Source organism: Arvicanthis niloticus, chromosome 19 (genome assembly GCF_011762505.2).
Source record: "Arvicanthis niloticus isolate mArvNil1 chromosome 19, mArvNil1.pat.X, whole genome shotgun sequence".
NCBI classification, from domain to species: Eukaryota; Metazoa; Chordata; class Mammalia; order Rodentia; family Muridae; genus Arvicanthis; species Arvicanthis niloticus.
Window position 1 is genome coordinate 30,704,371 of NC_047676.1, and position 14,272 is coordinate 30,718,642.

At 38.8% G+C, this 14,272-nt stretch overlaps 1 protein-coding gene across 5 annotated transcripts in view; it reads right to left on the reverse strand.

The window, feature by feature from the left end:
- Window positions 1-768: 768 nt before the first annotated feature.
- Fyb1 (FYN binding protein 1) overlaps window positions 769-14,272 on the reverse strand; it is a 136,658-nt gene continuing 123,154 nt past the window's right edge. For all 5 annotated transcript variants that reach the window (XM_076916152.1, XM_076916153.1, XM_076916150.1 and 2 more), the window contains 3 exons: window positions 8,213-8,246; window positions 6,000-6,031; window positions 769-3,297 (listed from right to left, as the gene is read on the reverse strand). In XM_076916152.1, coding sequence (XP_076772267.1) covers window positions 3,275-3,297; window positions 6,000-6,031; window positions 8,213-8,246 — 89 coding nt within the window. In that variant the 3' untranslated portion in view covers window positions 769-3,274. The remainder of the gene's footprint in view (window positions 3,298-5,999; window positions 6,032-8,212; window positions 8,247-14,272) is intronic.

A 14,272-nucleotide genomic window follows, 5' to 3' on the forward strand; every position in this document is an offset into this window, starting at 1 on the left:
GTTAGTTAGGACAGCCTGCAGGCATCCTGATCTAGGTACGTGTCTGGTGATGCTTTCCAGAGTACCGTACTGGGAGCCTGTGGTTCATCAAATTCCATACAATTGGAGGAATCTGGGGCATGTTGCAACAGCTGGCACATGGACTTCACCATTTTCAGCTAATGGAATGAGAAAGGAATGCTGAAATGGGTTGTAGGTGAAGTGGGATTTGTGTTCAGGTTAAAATTTCAGGTTTTCTTACAGCTGAGAAATGTTTTAGTATAGTTTCAACATACGCAGAAAAAACCACTCAGAGCAAGTTAAAGATAGGAAGGGAAGGAAGTGAAGAAAAGGAGGGAGGGAGAAAAGAGAGCTGTGGCAGAGGAGGAGGAAGAGGGAGAGAGGGAGGAACGGGGAAGAGGAGGTAGAAGGATAATGAAGAGAATGGATTATGTAGGAAGAAGCTCGGAGAGAAGTTGGGGGAAATGGAGTCCTCAGTTGTGGCTTTGAATTTGGGTTGTGGCGTTGTACGCTCCGAACGTGGGTGAAGTTTTGGTTGCGGGGAGTTGAAGAGAATTGTATTTAGTTATCTATTTCTAAGACAAAATAGGAAGCACTGTATCCAGAGGCAATGGGGGAGAGTTTGGTTATGAATAAGAAGCAGAATAAGACACAGGGTAGGTAGAGGATGTAGGCAGGCCTCTCCTGTAGATACAGAGTGAGCTAAGGGAGAGGAACGCTGATGGCCTTGATGTGGCTAGGAAGCACGAGGCAGGGCCACTTGCTGAAAAAGTATTTTATTGGCAGCTCTTCTCACATGACAAAATTCCACACACAATCTACAACAAAATTACATTTACTATATTAAAATTAACACTTCAAATATATATTAAATAATTATTACACAAATCTCTCATAGGTATCTGTCCATGTCCTTGACCATGCATCAAAGCTGAAATCTTGATTTAATTTGGGGTTTTACAAGTTACCATTTGCATTGAATTGTGCCAATCTTAATCAGGGAAAATTACTGGAAAGGCAGGTAGCGTATAATTTATACTTGATGCCAAAGTTACCAAATGACCATTTTTGAGCCACCTAATTTTTATCTAGTAATAAAAGAAGTTTATCACAAGGATACATGATGGCTAATACTGTCAAGGGACTTTCTAATCAGAGACGAGTTAAAAATGAGGAATTTCCAACCCAGGAGACTCAGAGCCTGTATCCTACAAATTGAGCTGTAGACACTGCTGACACTCCTTAAATTTTCAAAACACTTGGCTGGGCAGCAGTATGCCTTTAGTCCCACCACTAGGGAGGCAGAGGCAGGTGGATTTCTGTGAATTTGAGGCCAGCCTGGTCTACAGAGCAGTTCCAGAACAGCTAGGGTTAAGCAAAGAAACTTTGTTTCAAAAACCAAAAACCAAAAAACAAAACAACAAACGTAATAGAAACCCTAACCATTTGAAGGCTTTGGGCTATTCTACAGATTTTTCAGTGTGTATGCACATGTTCCTATGTGTGAGAGGACATATATGTGTGGGGCCCAAAGGACACCTTATCTCTTGTTTCTCAGTTGCTGTTCATCTCCTTGGAGATGTCTGTCATTGTTGTGGGACTCACAAATTAGGATAGACAGGGTGTCCATTGATTCACAGGAACCTCCCATCTCTGCCTCCTCAGCACTGAAATTGTAAGTGCACGTCTCCACATACAGTTTATAACAGGGATTTGCTGATTAAACTCCATCTGCAAGCTTGCCGGCGAACACGTTTACCAACTCAGTTATTTCTTTATTCCATACTATTTTTGACTTAAAAAAATTAATGGGGTCCTTTTTTTCGAAACTCCAAATGGATCTTTGCAATTTACATATATAATGTAAATTGCATACATACATGCCAATTGATTACATATACCATAAATTACATGCAAATTGGTACATCTAAAAATGTAAATCGATACAAATATAATGTATCAATCGCTATTTAATCAATGATTTCAAATAGAAAAAAAGAACCTCTGACTTGTGCATCTGAGACGGAGGAACTATAAAAGCTTGAAGTTGGTGGTAGAAAAAGATGCTGGGACAAACTTAGTTGACTTCTATTTTACAAGAACACTGGGAAGGTAATGAATATTGCCAAGGTTGCAGCATGGTCAATAATAGAACCAGCGTCAGGATTCAGTAATTTCAAAAAGCATTACCTCATCTGTTACCTTCTTGGATGTTGGGGTGTTCTGTTGTGGATCACGTGCTTAGTGTTCTTAGCATACAAAAGCCAGTGCTTTGCAGTCTGAAGAGGTGGTGAGGACTAGATCTCAGTGGGGAGCACCAGGCTAAGCACTGGAATTTCTTGCCTTGTGTTCCCTCTCAACAACTTTCTAGTAAAGTGGTTATAAACATCACAAAGTTCTGCAAAAGCAATTGGCAGCAAAACACAAAACCCTTTCTGAGAGACTTCACAGTAGAGCATCACTGTAAAAGGAGAGTGAGATTCAGGGTTCTTTCTTTCGGGTTCACAGTTGTCAGGTAGCTTCCTCCATTTCTCTAGGTAAGGATGGTATTTAAACAGAGCACAGAATTCAGCGATGTGTGTACGGATCCAAAAAAGTCAGATTTTAAACTCTAGTACACAGGTTAATCTTAGATGTGCATACAGAGCGTAAAGCATGCTTATCAAATAATTAACGTAATTTCACAGTGAACAAAGAGGAGCCAATTCGATACAAACGTTCTGCCGCTACTCTAGTCTCTCAGGCCTGAGAGGAGCTGGCTCTGCCTTTTTTGGGGTAAGTAATCTGAAGGGGTGGCGACAAGTGAGGGCTGTCTCCTTATGGAATTGAAAATCCCTTCTTTCTATTCTTTTTTTATTTCTTTACAGAGCGTATGGTAGAGGAGACTCCCTACTGGTGGCACCTCATAGCTGAAGCAAAATGGGAGCCTTAAGCCAGGTGTGGTGGCTCAGGTCGGTTATCTCAGTGCTTTGTAGGCTGAGGCAGGAAGATGGCCTGAACTACACAAGAAACCCTAGATCACAACAACAACAACAACAACAACAAAAACAAAAAAGAGGAAGAAAGAAAAAAAAAGCTCATCAATGCATTACTGATCTTCTGGCATTCTGACATACTAAACAGAGTTCATTTTCCAAGTTTAACATTTCAAAACTTAATAGAGATTGACATTTCATTTTGTACATTCAATTTTCTTTCTATAATACCCAAGAACATTCCAATTAAAATTCATGTTGGCCACTAAGGGGCGCAGCGGAATGAAGAGAGTGGAGTGTTAGTCATTGTCATAGATGCAACCTGGAAGAAAAAAAAAATTTTTTTTTAATTGATTCACTTATTGGTCTTTATATGTGCGTGTGCGTATGTCTGTCTGTTCATGTGTGTGTAAGTGCATATGTGCATGTGTGTGAAGAAGGCTGGAGGACAACCTCTAGTGGCTTCCTCAGGAGCCATGTACTTTCTCTGAAACAGGGTCTCTCCATCTCATCAGTTAGAGAGAGCCCCGGGATCTTCCTGACTCTTCTTCCCCAGGGCCAGGATTACAAGCACATACCACTGCCTGCCATGTTCATGTGTGTTCCAGCAATTAGACTCAGCTCCTATGATTGTGACATAAGCTTCACTTCCTGAGGCATACTTTTTTTTGTTTTGTTTTCCATTTTTTATTAGATATTTTATTTACACTTCAGATGCCATCCTCTTTCCCCATTCCCTCCCTTAGAAAACCCCTATCCCATGCCCCCTTTTCCTTTTTGCATTTATACATTTTTTTAAAAAATGTTAACCATAGGCTTTATAAGTTTGGTATTGTTCAATCAGAGGTGTCACCCACTACCCAACCTAGATATATCAACTATCTTTGACTGGTGGAGATACATGAACATCTGCCTCCCTGTCTCCCCCCTCTTTCTCTCTTTCATCACCTAGCTTCTCCTCTCCTTCTTCTCCTCCTCTTCTTACTCCTTCTCTTCCTCTCAGTACTCCTCCCACCTTAGCTCCTCCTACATATCACCCTTCCTGTTAAAATAAAACTTTTCTCTCAAAATACAATTAGAGCATAATTATGCCAACTGAGCCATACTTTTAACCCCCTATTATGTACGGTTTTAGAGGCAGGTCCTCCTGAAGACCAGGCTGCTTTCAAACTCTATAGATCATTGAACAGAACTTTCAACTTCTGAGTCTCCTGTCTTCATCTCCAAAGTGCTGGGTCTGTGTTACCGCATCTGGCCTTAAAATTTCAAATTGTATACAACATACCTTAAGTGTTTCAAAAGTTACAAGTCTGAGTAATTCAATCTCTCCAGAATTAAGATGAAAAGAAAAGTAAAACTGGCTTATTTTACATTAAAAAAAAAAGCTAAGTGGAATGCCATATATTTAATCTTCTGTATTGGTTAGTTTTGTGCCAACTTGACACAAGCTAGAGTCATCAGAGAGGAAGGAGCCTCAGTTGATAAACCACCTCTCAGAACCCAGGGATGGTGGTGCCATCCTTGCATTTTATAAGAAAGCAGACTGAAGAAGCCATTGGGAAGAGGCCAGTAACCAGAACGTTTCTTGTCTCTGCATCAGCTCCTGCCTCCACATTCTTGCCCTGTTTGAGTTCTTGTTCTGGCTTCCTTTGATGATGAACAGCAATGTGGAAGTATAATAGAAATAAACCCTTTCCTCCCCAACTTGCTTTTGGTGATGGTGTTTCATCATGGCACTAGTAATGCTAACTGAGACACCTTCATTGATAATCCAATTTCAACAGCATTGGTGGACAGACTTATTCTCCATCAAATAAGGTTGAAGATTAGTTATTCTGCCATTATAACACCTTTTGGAAATGAGATTAGTTAAGCATCAACAAATATCACATGCTTAAAAGACTAAAGGATCAGGGCTGGGGAATGACTCAGTCTGTGAAGAGTTTGCTTGCAAGCAGAGAAAATAGGTTTGATCTCAGAACTAATGTAAAAACCAAATAAACAACAACAAAAATCTGCATTGTGCAAGGTATGGTGGCTCACACCTTTAATCCCAGAGCATGGGAAGCAGAGGCAGGTGGATCTCTGAGTTCAAGGCCAGCCTGATCTACAGAGTGAGTTTCAGGACAGCAGGAGATACATAGTGAAACCTGGTCTCAAACAAAACACATACACATACACATACACATACACATACACATACACATACACATACACATACACACACGTGCACACGCAACATGATGACAACTGTGCACATTTTGTTGTGATCAATGCTTTGAGTCATCGTTGAGAAACACCCAATGATTGTACTAGTGTCATTAGTTATGAAATAAGTACCTGTTAATTGACTAAAGGTTTGTTAGTCTCACATTTCAGCACTTGCCAACTTTACGTTAGTTATATTTCAGTATTTGTTCATTTAGGTTTTGTTAATTTCATAGTTTAGAGGTTGCAAAGATGAGTCTGTTGCTAACTTCTTGAGTATTTCAGTTGCTGTAGAATGAGTACTGATAGTTTTAAAACCTGTTCCTAATTAATTGACCAAGAATGCATTTCTCTGTGATAAAAAAAAAACCAAAACCTTAACTCATGTTACAATACAAAATTTACCAAATACTTTTCTCTTCCCTCCACTCCTTCCACTTCTTCCTTTTCTTCCCTATTTTGTTGCTTTTTTTGATACCGGGTCTCATGTAGCCTAGGCTTGCCCCCCCAGTTTTCATTGTGTGGTTAAGGCTGCCCTTGAACTTCTGATCTTCCTGCCTCCACAGCCCAAGTGCTGGGATTACAAGGTTGAGCCATCACAGCTATCATATTTTCTCATTCTGGAGAATAATAATGCTTCTCTTTTCTTCAACTTCCTAATCTTGTGTGAAGATGATCCCACTTCTCCCTATGAGAACAGCTCATTCTCTTTCTTTGGGTTTTTGAGAAACTCAAATCCCAAACAGTTCTGATGGCTCTAATTAAGCCCACAAGTGGTTTTCACTGTTACTGTGAAGGGCGAGGCAGGGGACTTACCATCAGCAATGTCATCGTAGATTTCTCCATCGCTGCAAACACAGAAAACCCATTTTTATTCTATAGAAAATATCTTCCCAACATTAACACACAGAAGAAGACAGCAATAATATGATTGCCACGTATCAGACGCATTTAGAGGTGAAAGGTGAGGCTGCGTGTGGATACGGAAAGGGACAAAGGCTTTACATTCATCTCTGCATCGTCCTTCCCTGGCTTTGTCAACTCCTAGTTTATTCTATGTACAGAATAGCTCACATGCCTTGAGAGCACAGACCATGTCCTACTGTGAGCTTTGCCACGGGCATAGGACATCTGAATTCCCTAAGAACTGCGTACAGAACAGAATAAACTGAGTTGCCAAGGTACCAACCTCCTCCAGAGGCCTCAATCCAAAAGTGCAATGAATTTTAACAGCTATTAGTACAATACATTTACTTGAGTTTCAAGTGTTCTACATTTTAAATAAATGAAACGTAATATTTAACCTAGAAAATGGCCATATCTTTTCCACGAGTTTCTAGTGACAATGTATATATATCAAGTTTAAAGTATTTACATACTAATCATGGATACATAGTCATTATGGAATTCTGTATAGTACTTACTGTGGAGATCACATCCACCACAGTAATTTTGGCTGTTTTTATGTTTTCAGGCTTTGCTTAGTCCTGAATCTTCAATCAAATATTCTATTAACAAACACTGAGAGGCTTCCATGGTCTGGGAGACTTATGTATGAGTCAGATGTAAGTTTGATTGTAAAAGTGTATAGTCTAGTGAGTGATCTTTAAATAATAAGGTAATATGATACATATTATGTAACACACACACACACACACACACACACACACACACACACACACACACAGAGTCTTGTGTAAGATACAGTTCCGAGCATCAGAGCAATGAGGTGGCTGTGTCACTTAGGGTAGCCATGTTCTTCATTCCTCCTCTATCTCTGACTTTATCATGGCAGCAGCAGCTGGCCCCTCATTGCTGCCAAGTGTGGCAGATGCTGTAAGTTCCCTATGTCTTCTGTTTGGTTCCTTTCTCTGAGGTATAAGGAGGGTTTGGCTAATGGAAAGCTGATGTGAATTCAAAGAAGACAGATTTTTTTCTGACATTTATCCTATAAATGTTTATTGATGCATGCCTTTTGATAGGGACTGAACCAATAGTCACTTAATGTCCATTTTCCATTTTCTCTCATCCATCTTGCAGTCATCACAGTACTGTGATATATTGAAGATGTATTGCTATGTGCAACACATTCTTCCCATAAAATTTACATCTTTCTTAGAACAAAGGCGATCAGAAGTCCTGCATCCACAAGTGTAATACTGCTAAACTCCCACAATAATGCCCTCCACTGTAACACTACTGAATGCTGCTCAAGAAGAGAATGCTGTTAGGATTGGTTTTTGTCTGCTCTCTTCTGGCTTGCTGACAGTACTTGTAACATGCATGGTTCTATTCAGATGTGTGTGTCCTGTCACTTATGGTAAATGGCTTGTGAATCCTTGGGTCCTACATTATGTCAGTTTTACAAAAATGTCTATTTCTGAGAGACTCAACCTGATAGTGGGGTTAATTTTATGCTCTGAATTTCTTGGAGTTAGAATCTTAAAACGTTTCAGAGGAGTCCAAGGGCTTAAGTACTAGGCTGAGGCAGACTGTGAGAAGGTCTTATTCATAAGAATACAAGAGTCATTGATGGCTATCTTTTTTTTTTAGGGGGATGGGCATACTTTCAATAAGGACAACATGATAGAGTACTATGCCTGACGTGAGGGTGGACAATCTTCATTAGAGGCTAAACTATGGCGAATTGCTGGTGATATTAGTACCTAACACACAGACAGTAGTTGGCTCTAATAAGGCCAGTTCAAATACGACAATAATTAGAAAGCAAAATGCAAACAGTTAATGAAAAGGGTAGTGGCTTTTTGTTGTGTCTTTAGTGTTTGCTGAGCAGACAACTCAACGTGTATATAGGATTATCCACCATGAGTGAGCCAGGCTTCCTTCCTAATCAACACTGGTACTTTCAGCTTTGTTATTGGCACTATTATATTGATACAAATGTAATATATTGCTTTCAATTTATTATGAAAGCCCTACTCATTGCATTGCTAATATTGATACTTTTTCCTTAAGGAAACCATAAGGTTCTTTTTAACAAATACAGTAGCAGAAGAAAATGGCCTTACTTGTCCACCAGGTAACTCCGAAGGACGTAACCATCTATAAAGGAAAAAAAGAAATGCATTTTAATGACAGATACAGTTGTGAAAATATTTAATATTAATTATGGATACAGCCTTGAAAATATTTAATATTTAGTTTCACAAGCTGAGAGACAAGTGAATAATTATGAGATAATGTACTGAGGGTCTGAAGCAATGGCTCAGTGGTTAAGTGCTCCTGCACCTTATCCACAGGATTGAGTGTGATACCCAGCTATCACATCAAATAGCTCATAACAGCCTATAACTCCAGGTCCAGGGGCTCAAATACCCTATGCTGGCCTCTGCAGGTACCCACACACGACGCAACCACACAGACACCCCCACCCCCACACAGATACACACCCCCACAGTAATACAAATTTAAAAAATCTTTAAAAAGAAGATAGTATGGACTACATGTATATAGAACGCACACATAGAGGAAACTGATCACACTCCTGTCACTATCATCCATACTTATTTCTCCTCCTCTATTCTATTTCTCTGTTCTTTTTTATTAATTTTTAAAGTCAGCCTAAAAGGTAATTTCATGATAGTGTTTTCACACCCATGTCCTTACACTTTTGTCTAACTTATTCTCTTCTCTGACTGCATCCCCCGTGCCCCTGGTCCTTCTCTTGATAGTTCCCTCCTTCCTTCCAAATGGTCGCCCTTCTGCTTTCATGTCACGTGATTTCATCGTCCTGGTCTCACCTCTAAGACTGCCCTTTCCCCTCTCATCCTCTTCCTCGGGGCCCCTCCCACATCCACATTTAGAATGAAGTTCCACATAAGAGAGAAAACATGCAGCACTTAATTCTCCTCATCAGCTTTATCTTGTTTAATGTAATCATTTCGAAGTCAGAGGACAGCTGGCAGAAATCTGTTCTCTCCTCCTCCTACCGTGTGAGTAGCAGGGATTGAACTCAGGTTGCCAGAGACTGAAAAAAAAATGTGTGTGTGTGTGTGTGTGTGTGTGTATCAGTATATATACACAAAATTATAAACTGTTGATAAAGACTGGAAATTTTTCTAACATTATATGTTCCATTTAAAAAAAAATCCCCAGAAGATTACGAAAAAAAAATAAAATTCATAAAAGGAAAATGTGACCACCATTCTGAAAATTAAAGATGGTCATTATTTGCTGATGCTTTTAGGTAATTTGCTTTTCAATTAAATTACTTTTAATTTAAAAGTTATTCATGATAAAATTTTGTAGGCCTGGTTAAACCACCACGCGCGGCCCTTTACATCGCCAAAGTTAATAATTCATAATGCACAGCGTAATTATTTCAACTTCATGGACGGATTATAAAAGCTCTATTCTCTTACACTCTCAAGCTTAGTGTCTTCCCTCCTGTATTTCCCTTGCTCAAGACTTCTAAGTAACAGCTTTCTGCTCTGTTGAGAATCCCTTTATAGATGCTATTGTTCAAATCTGTTCTTTCCTCTGCCTCTCCCTGTCTCTTTCTCTGTGTGTATGGGAAGGGAGGGAGGGAGATATCAATGGCTGTGAATACTGAAGAAATTTCACTAAGATAAAGGAGGTCACATGTGGGAGGCGGCCTTGCTACTCTATGTTAGTTCTATGATTATGTGATAATTTAGGGCTTGCTAACTTAAAAGTCTCTTATACAGTGTTTTTATGGAACTTTTAATGTAGCATAGTCTTTGCTGTCTAGTGCTTTCAAGTGCTAAGACTTTATTCTATTCCTGGATGGTTTGAGATACTGTCAAAACAAATGGCTTACCGTGAATTGTTACGCCATCCCGGCAGTACAGTTCCTAGATGGTCTTTTTTTTTATGCAGGGAGAAAAATGTTCTGTGTTCACATGATACATATTTACTTACCAATATGAAATAGTAATAGAAAATATGAAAAAAAAAAAAAACTCTCAAAGAACAAAACAAAATCATGGTGACCGTGCAGAACGGCTGCTATGTTTAGCTTTACAATATATTGTGAGTACTGATATTCCTGGGATTCTCACATATCACATCAAGTTGTCATTTGGAAACCTTCTGTTAACAGAAGAAAACCTGGTGCTGTGTCTTGAAATACGTGGTGGGGTAGAGCAGTTAGCAAAATAACACCTGTCCCTTGTATGTGTCAATTACTTTCTTCCTAAAATGTTGCTGGCCACCTTGTCTCAGGGCTAGCAACTCACCTGTGGGGAGGCATGTATGTATGGAGTTACCAATGAAAGAGACAACAGCTTTTGAAAAATATAAATACACCTTATTTTGAATTTTTGGTTTTTCATTAATAAAATGACTATTACCTATTTGTCTGTTGTATCTGCAGAAAATAAAATTAAGTTACTGTTGGTCTCCTGCAGTTAAAAACATATAACCATATTGTGTGGACTTGCCCAGGCAGGTGAACTGATGGCAAACTTGAAGGGATAGGAAACACAATGAATGGTATGTAATATTGAATGTAATTTATTATCTTGGTGTTCACAAGAGCTAATCTATCTTCTTTTCTTCTCTGTCTCCTCTGATTGTTTCTGAGACTTCCTATTAGAATAACTGTAAACTATCTATGTATCTATCTATGTATCTATGTATCTATCTATGTATCTATGTATCTATCTATGTATCTATGTATCTATGTATCTATCTATGTATCTATGAATCTATCTATGTATCTATCTATGTATCAATCTATCTATCTATCTATGTATGTATCTATCTATCTATCTATCTATCTATCTATCTATCTATCCATCGATTCTGTTTTTCAGGTGAGTTTTCACCATGTTGCCCAAGATTGTCTTGAACTTCTGTTTTCAAGTGAAGTTCCTCAGTCAGCCTTCTAAGTACTGGGGTTTTAGGTGTGTCCTACCACAGATGGTCCAGATTAACTTTTTAAGGCCCTAAATACATTTTTTCCAGTGAGCAAGTATTGTTAAAAACAGAACAAAACAAAAACAAAGAAATGATCAACTAGTTTTGTGATGATGTCCAACCATTTGAAGTTTCTTTCTTTAATGCCTAAGGGAAACAGAACATTGCAACCACAAATACCTCCTTTTTAATGCCTCTTTTTCTTTTCTTCTCCTTTCTTCTTCTTCTTTTTTTTTTTTGTAAGAGGTTTTTCTCCAGTAACAGGAGGTGGGAAAAACTCTCAGCTTATGAGCATCACATTGTAGAATGTGTGCAGATATTAGCTAGCATTTTAAACACTTGAGAATCTGCCAGAAATACATATTTAAATGCCAGTGCCTACACAGTTCACACTTGCAGAAGTCAGTGGGTGAGACCCAATTCAATGTGATAATGTCTACACCAGAGGCTTTTGCCTCACACAGTTATGCTTTAACCTCTCAATTGCTCAGTATAAACCTTAGGTTGCAGTCTTTTCTGATAGGTTGAAGAAAATTGGGAGTGAGTGAGACATTAGTCATGCTGGTGATGAAGTACAAAATGCTGTGGCTGGTCATGAGAAGATGTAAAAAATAAGAAACGGACCTTATTCAAAGTCCTTAATGATACCCATGCTAACACAGCTCGTCAGGACAAGCCAGAGGACTGTCTGCCAACTAGTTAAACCAATCAGCATGTGTCTTTGTGACTATTTATGTCAGACTTTTATCTGGGTGTTAGACTAGATATCTAGAGTGTTCCCTTGACCAAGCCCTGCTCAAGGTGAGAGACGCTACACCAGTGTTGACCATCCAATGTCAGGCACAATTTATTGAATTTCTGTGACAGCCCAGAGCCTAATGAGAATAGCAGGTTGGTGAAATAGGAAGTGGACTCAGAAGTGGATGCAGTGTCCACTGGGAGTTGGGGATAAGGATGTTTCCAATTCAAGAGGATAACTGAACTGATCTCAATGGATGATGAATGCATCCCAAGTCAAATAAAGTAGAACAGTGGGATTGGACCAGCATACTTTATTCATGGATGACATGTGCTTTGTACTTCTGGATGGCAATTCTAGATAGCAAACTGCATTTGTTGTCCATGAGGCTGGATCATGGAAGGGCATTTATTGTATGCTTGCCTAGAGACTGTGTGTTCTTGATTTTGTTAACAGGTTAATAGAGAAGTGATTGGCAATGCCATTTGTGGTGACCTAGATGAGAGAGAGTTAAATTTTTATAGCAATCATTCCAAGTCCTAGTGAATGTGTGGAGAATAGATCAGAAATTAAGGCAATTAAGAATGATCAAAGGATTAAGGCCAAAGAAGGAATAATCAGGGAAGAAATTTCATAAAATTAAGAAAAGCAAAAAGTTTGAAAAGGCAAACAGTGAAATATGTGTAGGCATAATGTTATTGTGCACTATGTAAAGTTTACCCTTGTGTTATTTAAATGCTGATTTTCTGCCTTCAATCTAGACACTGCATTGTAATGCTTACGCCAAAAATCTCCTGTCTCAAGTTTGTGTAAACCATGCTTATCATTTATTCTCCGCCTTGTCAAGAAAAGCTGATTATTCAATGGCTGGGGAGAAGAGAGAATAAGATGGAGGGAAGAGGAGGGGGAGAGAGAGAGAGAGGGAGAGAGAGAAAGAGAGAGAGAGAGAGAGAGAGAGAGAGAGAGAGAGAGAGAGAGAGGGGAGAGAGGAGAAGGAGGAGGAGGAGGAAGAGGAGGAAGAGGAAGAGGAAGAAGAGGAGATGAGAAGAGAGAAGAGAGAAGGGAGGAGAAGAGAAGAGAAGAGAGGAGAATGAACAATAAGCAATGACAAAAGAAGTTCATAAGAGAGTTCAGTTGAAGTGCAAAGGGCCCTAAATGCAAAGGCACCTCTAAGACAGTTGCCATCTCTAACAAATGTGCAATCTCAGAATCATCCTTTTCACAACTCCAGGCAAAGGCCCATTGAAATTCTGAATATGTTTTAACAATATGATATATCCACATGTGTACATATTCAACTCTCCAAACTCTATAAAGTCCAACACATACATTGTATGACATTGTTTCAAGGCAACCTCAATAAGTAGAGGATTTTTAATTCTGTCTATTGGCCTCTATTTAGTAATTGATCCCTGACAATATAAATATAATATATAGTCTGACCATTTTGGTTTATAGCCGAAGCCTTTTCTAATCTAGCATTTCTACGCCATTTTAATTCCTTAAGCTTTTGTAGATTTCTTTCATCTTTTGATGTTATTGTAAGTTCTAGATTGGATTCCACCAAAGGTTTCCTATTTTGATTCAATCACCCAGCCTCTGCTCTATCTCAAATATACCATTCCATCTTTCATTCTTCTCCTTATCTAAGCCTGTCTTTCTTTTATCTCTCTGAAAAAGGATATATAAAATTATAATCATTATTGAAAAAATAATTATTTTTATGCTAAGTATAGCAAAATTATACATACTCCAGATCTCTTGTGACATTGGCTCTCCTTTTTAAAATTTTAAAATAGAAAATATTTTTCTGTTTTTTTCTTTTTGCTTTTTAAGTATCTATCTATCTATCTACCTACCTACCTATTTATTTATTTATTTATTTATTTATTTATATTGGATATTATATTTACATTTCAGATTTTATCCCCTTACCCCCATTTCACCTACCGCCCAGGAACCTCCTATCCCATCCCCCCTCCTCATGCTTCTATGAGGATGTGCCCCCCCACCTACCCTCCACTCCCACCCTATTCCTCCCCCCCCCTTGGTGTTCAGCCTTCATGGAACATTGGCTCTCCTTTTTAAAATTTTAAAATAGCTGGGCAGTGGTGGCGCGCGCCTTTAATCCCAGCTCTTGGGAGGCAGAGGCAGGCAGATTTCTGAGTTCAAGGCCAGCCTGGTCTACAGAGTGAGTTCCATGATAACCAGGACTACACAGAGAAACCCTGTCTTGAAAAAACCAAAAAAAAATTTTTTTTAAATAGAAAATATTTTTTCTAACTCTCTCTCGTCTTTCTTTTTAAAATCCAGTGTTTTTAAAGCAGCTGTGCTATTTGTTTTATTGACTTTTAAAAAAATCCAAAGTCAGCCAAGTATTATGTAATAATCTATCCCTGGGATATTTCTTCTCTCCATTCTGTTCTATGAGCATCTCCTTTAAATCTTT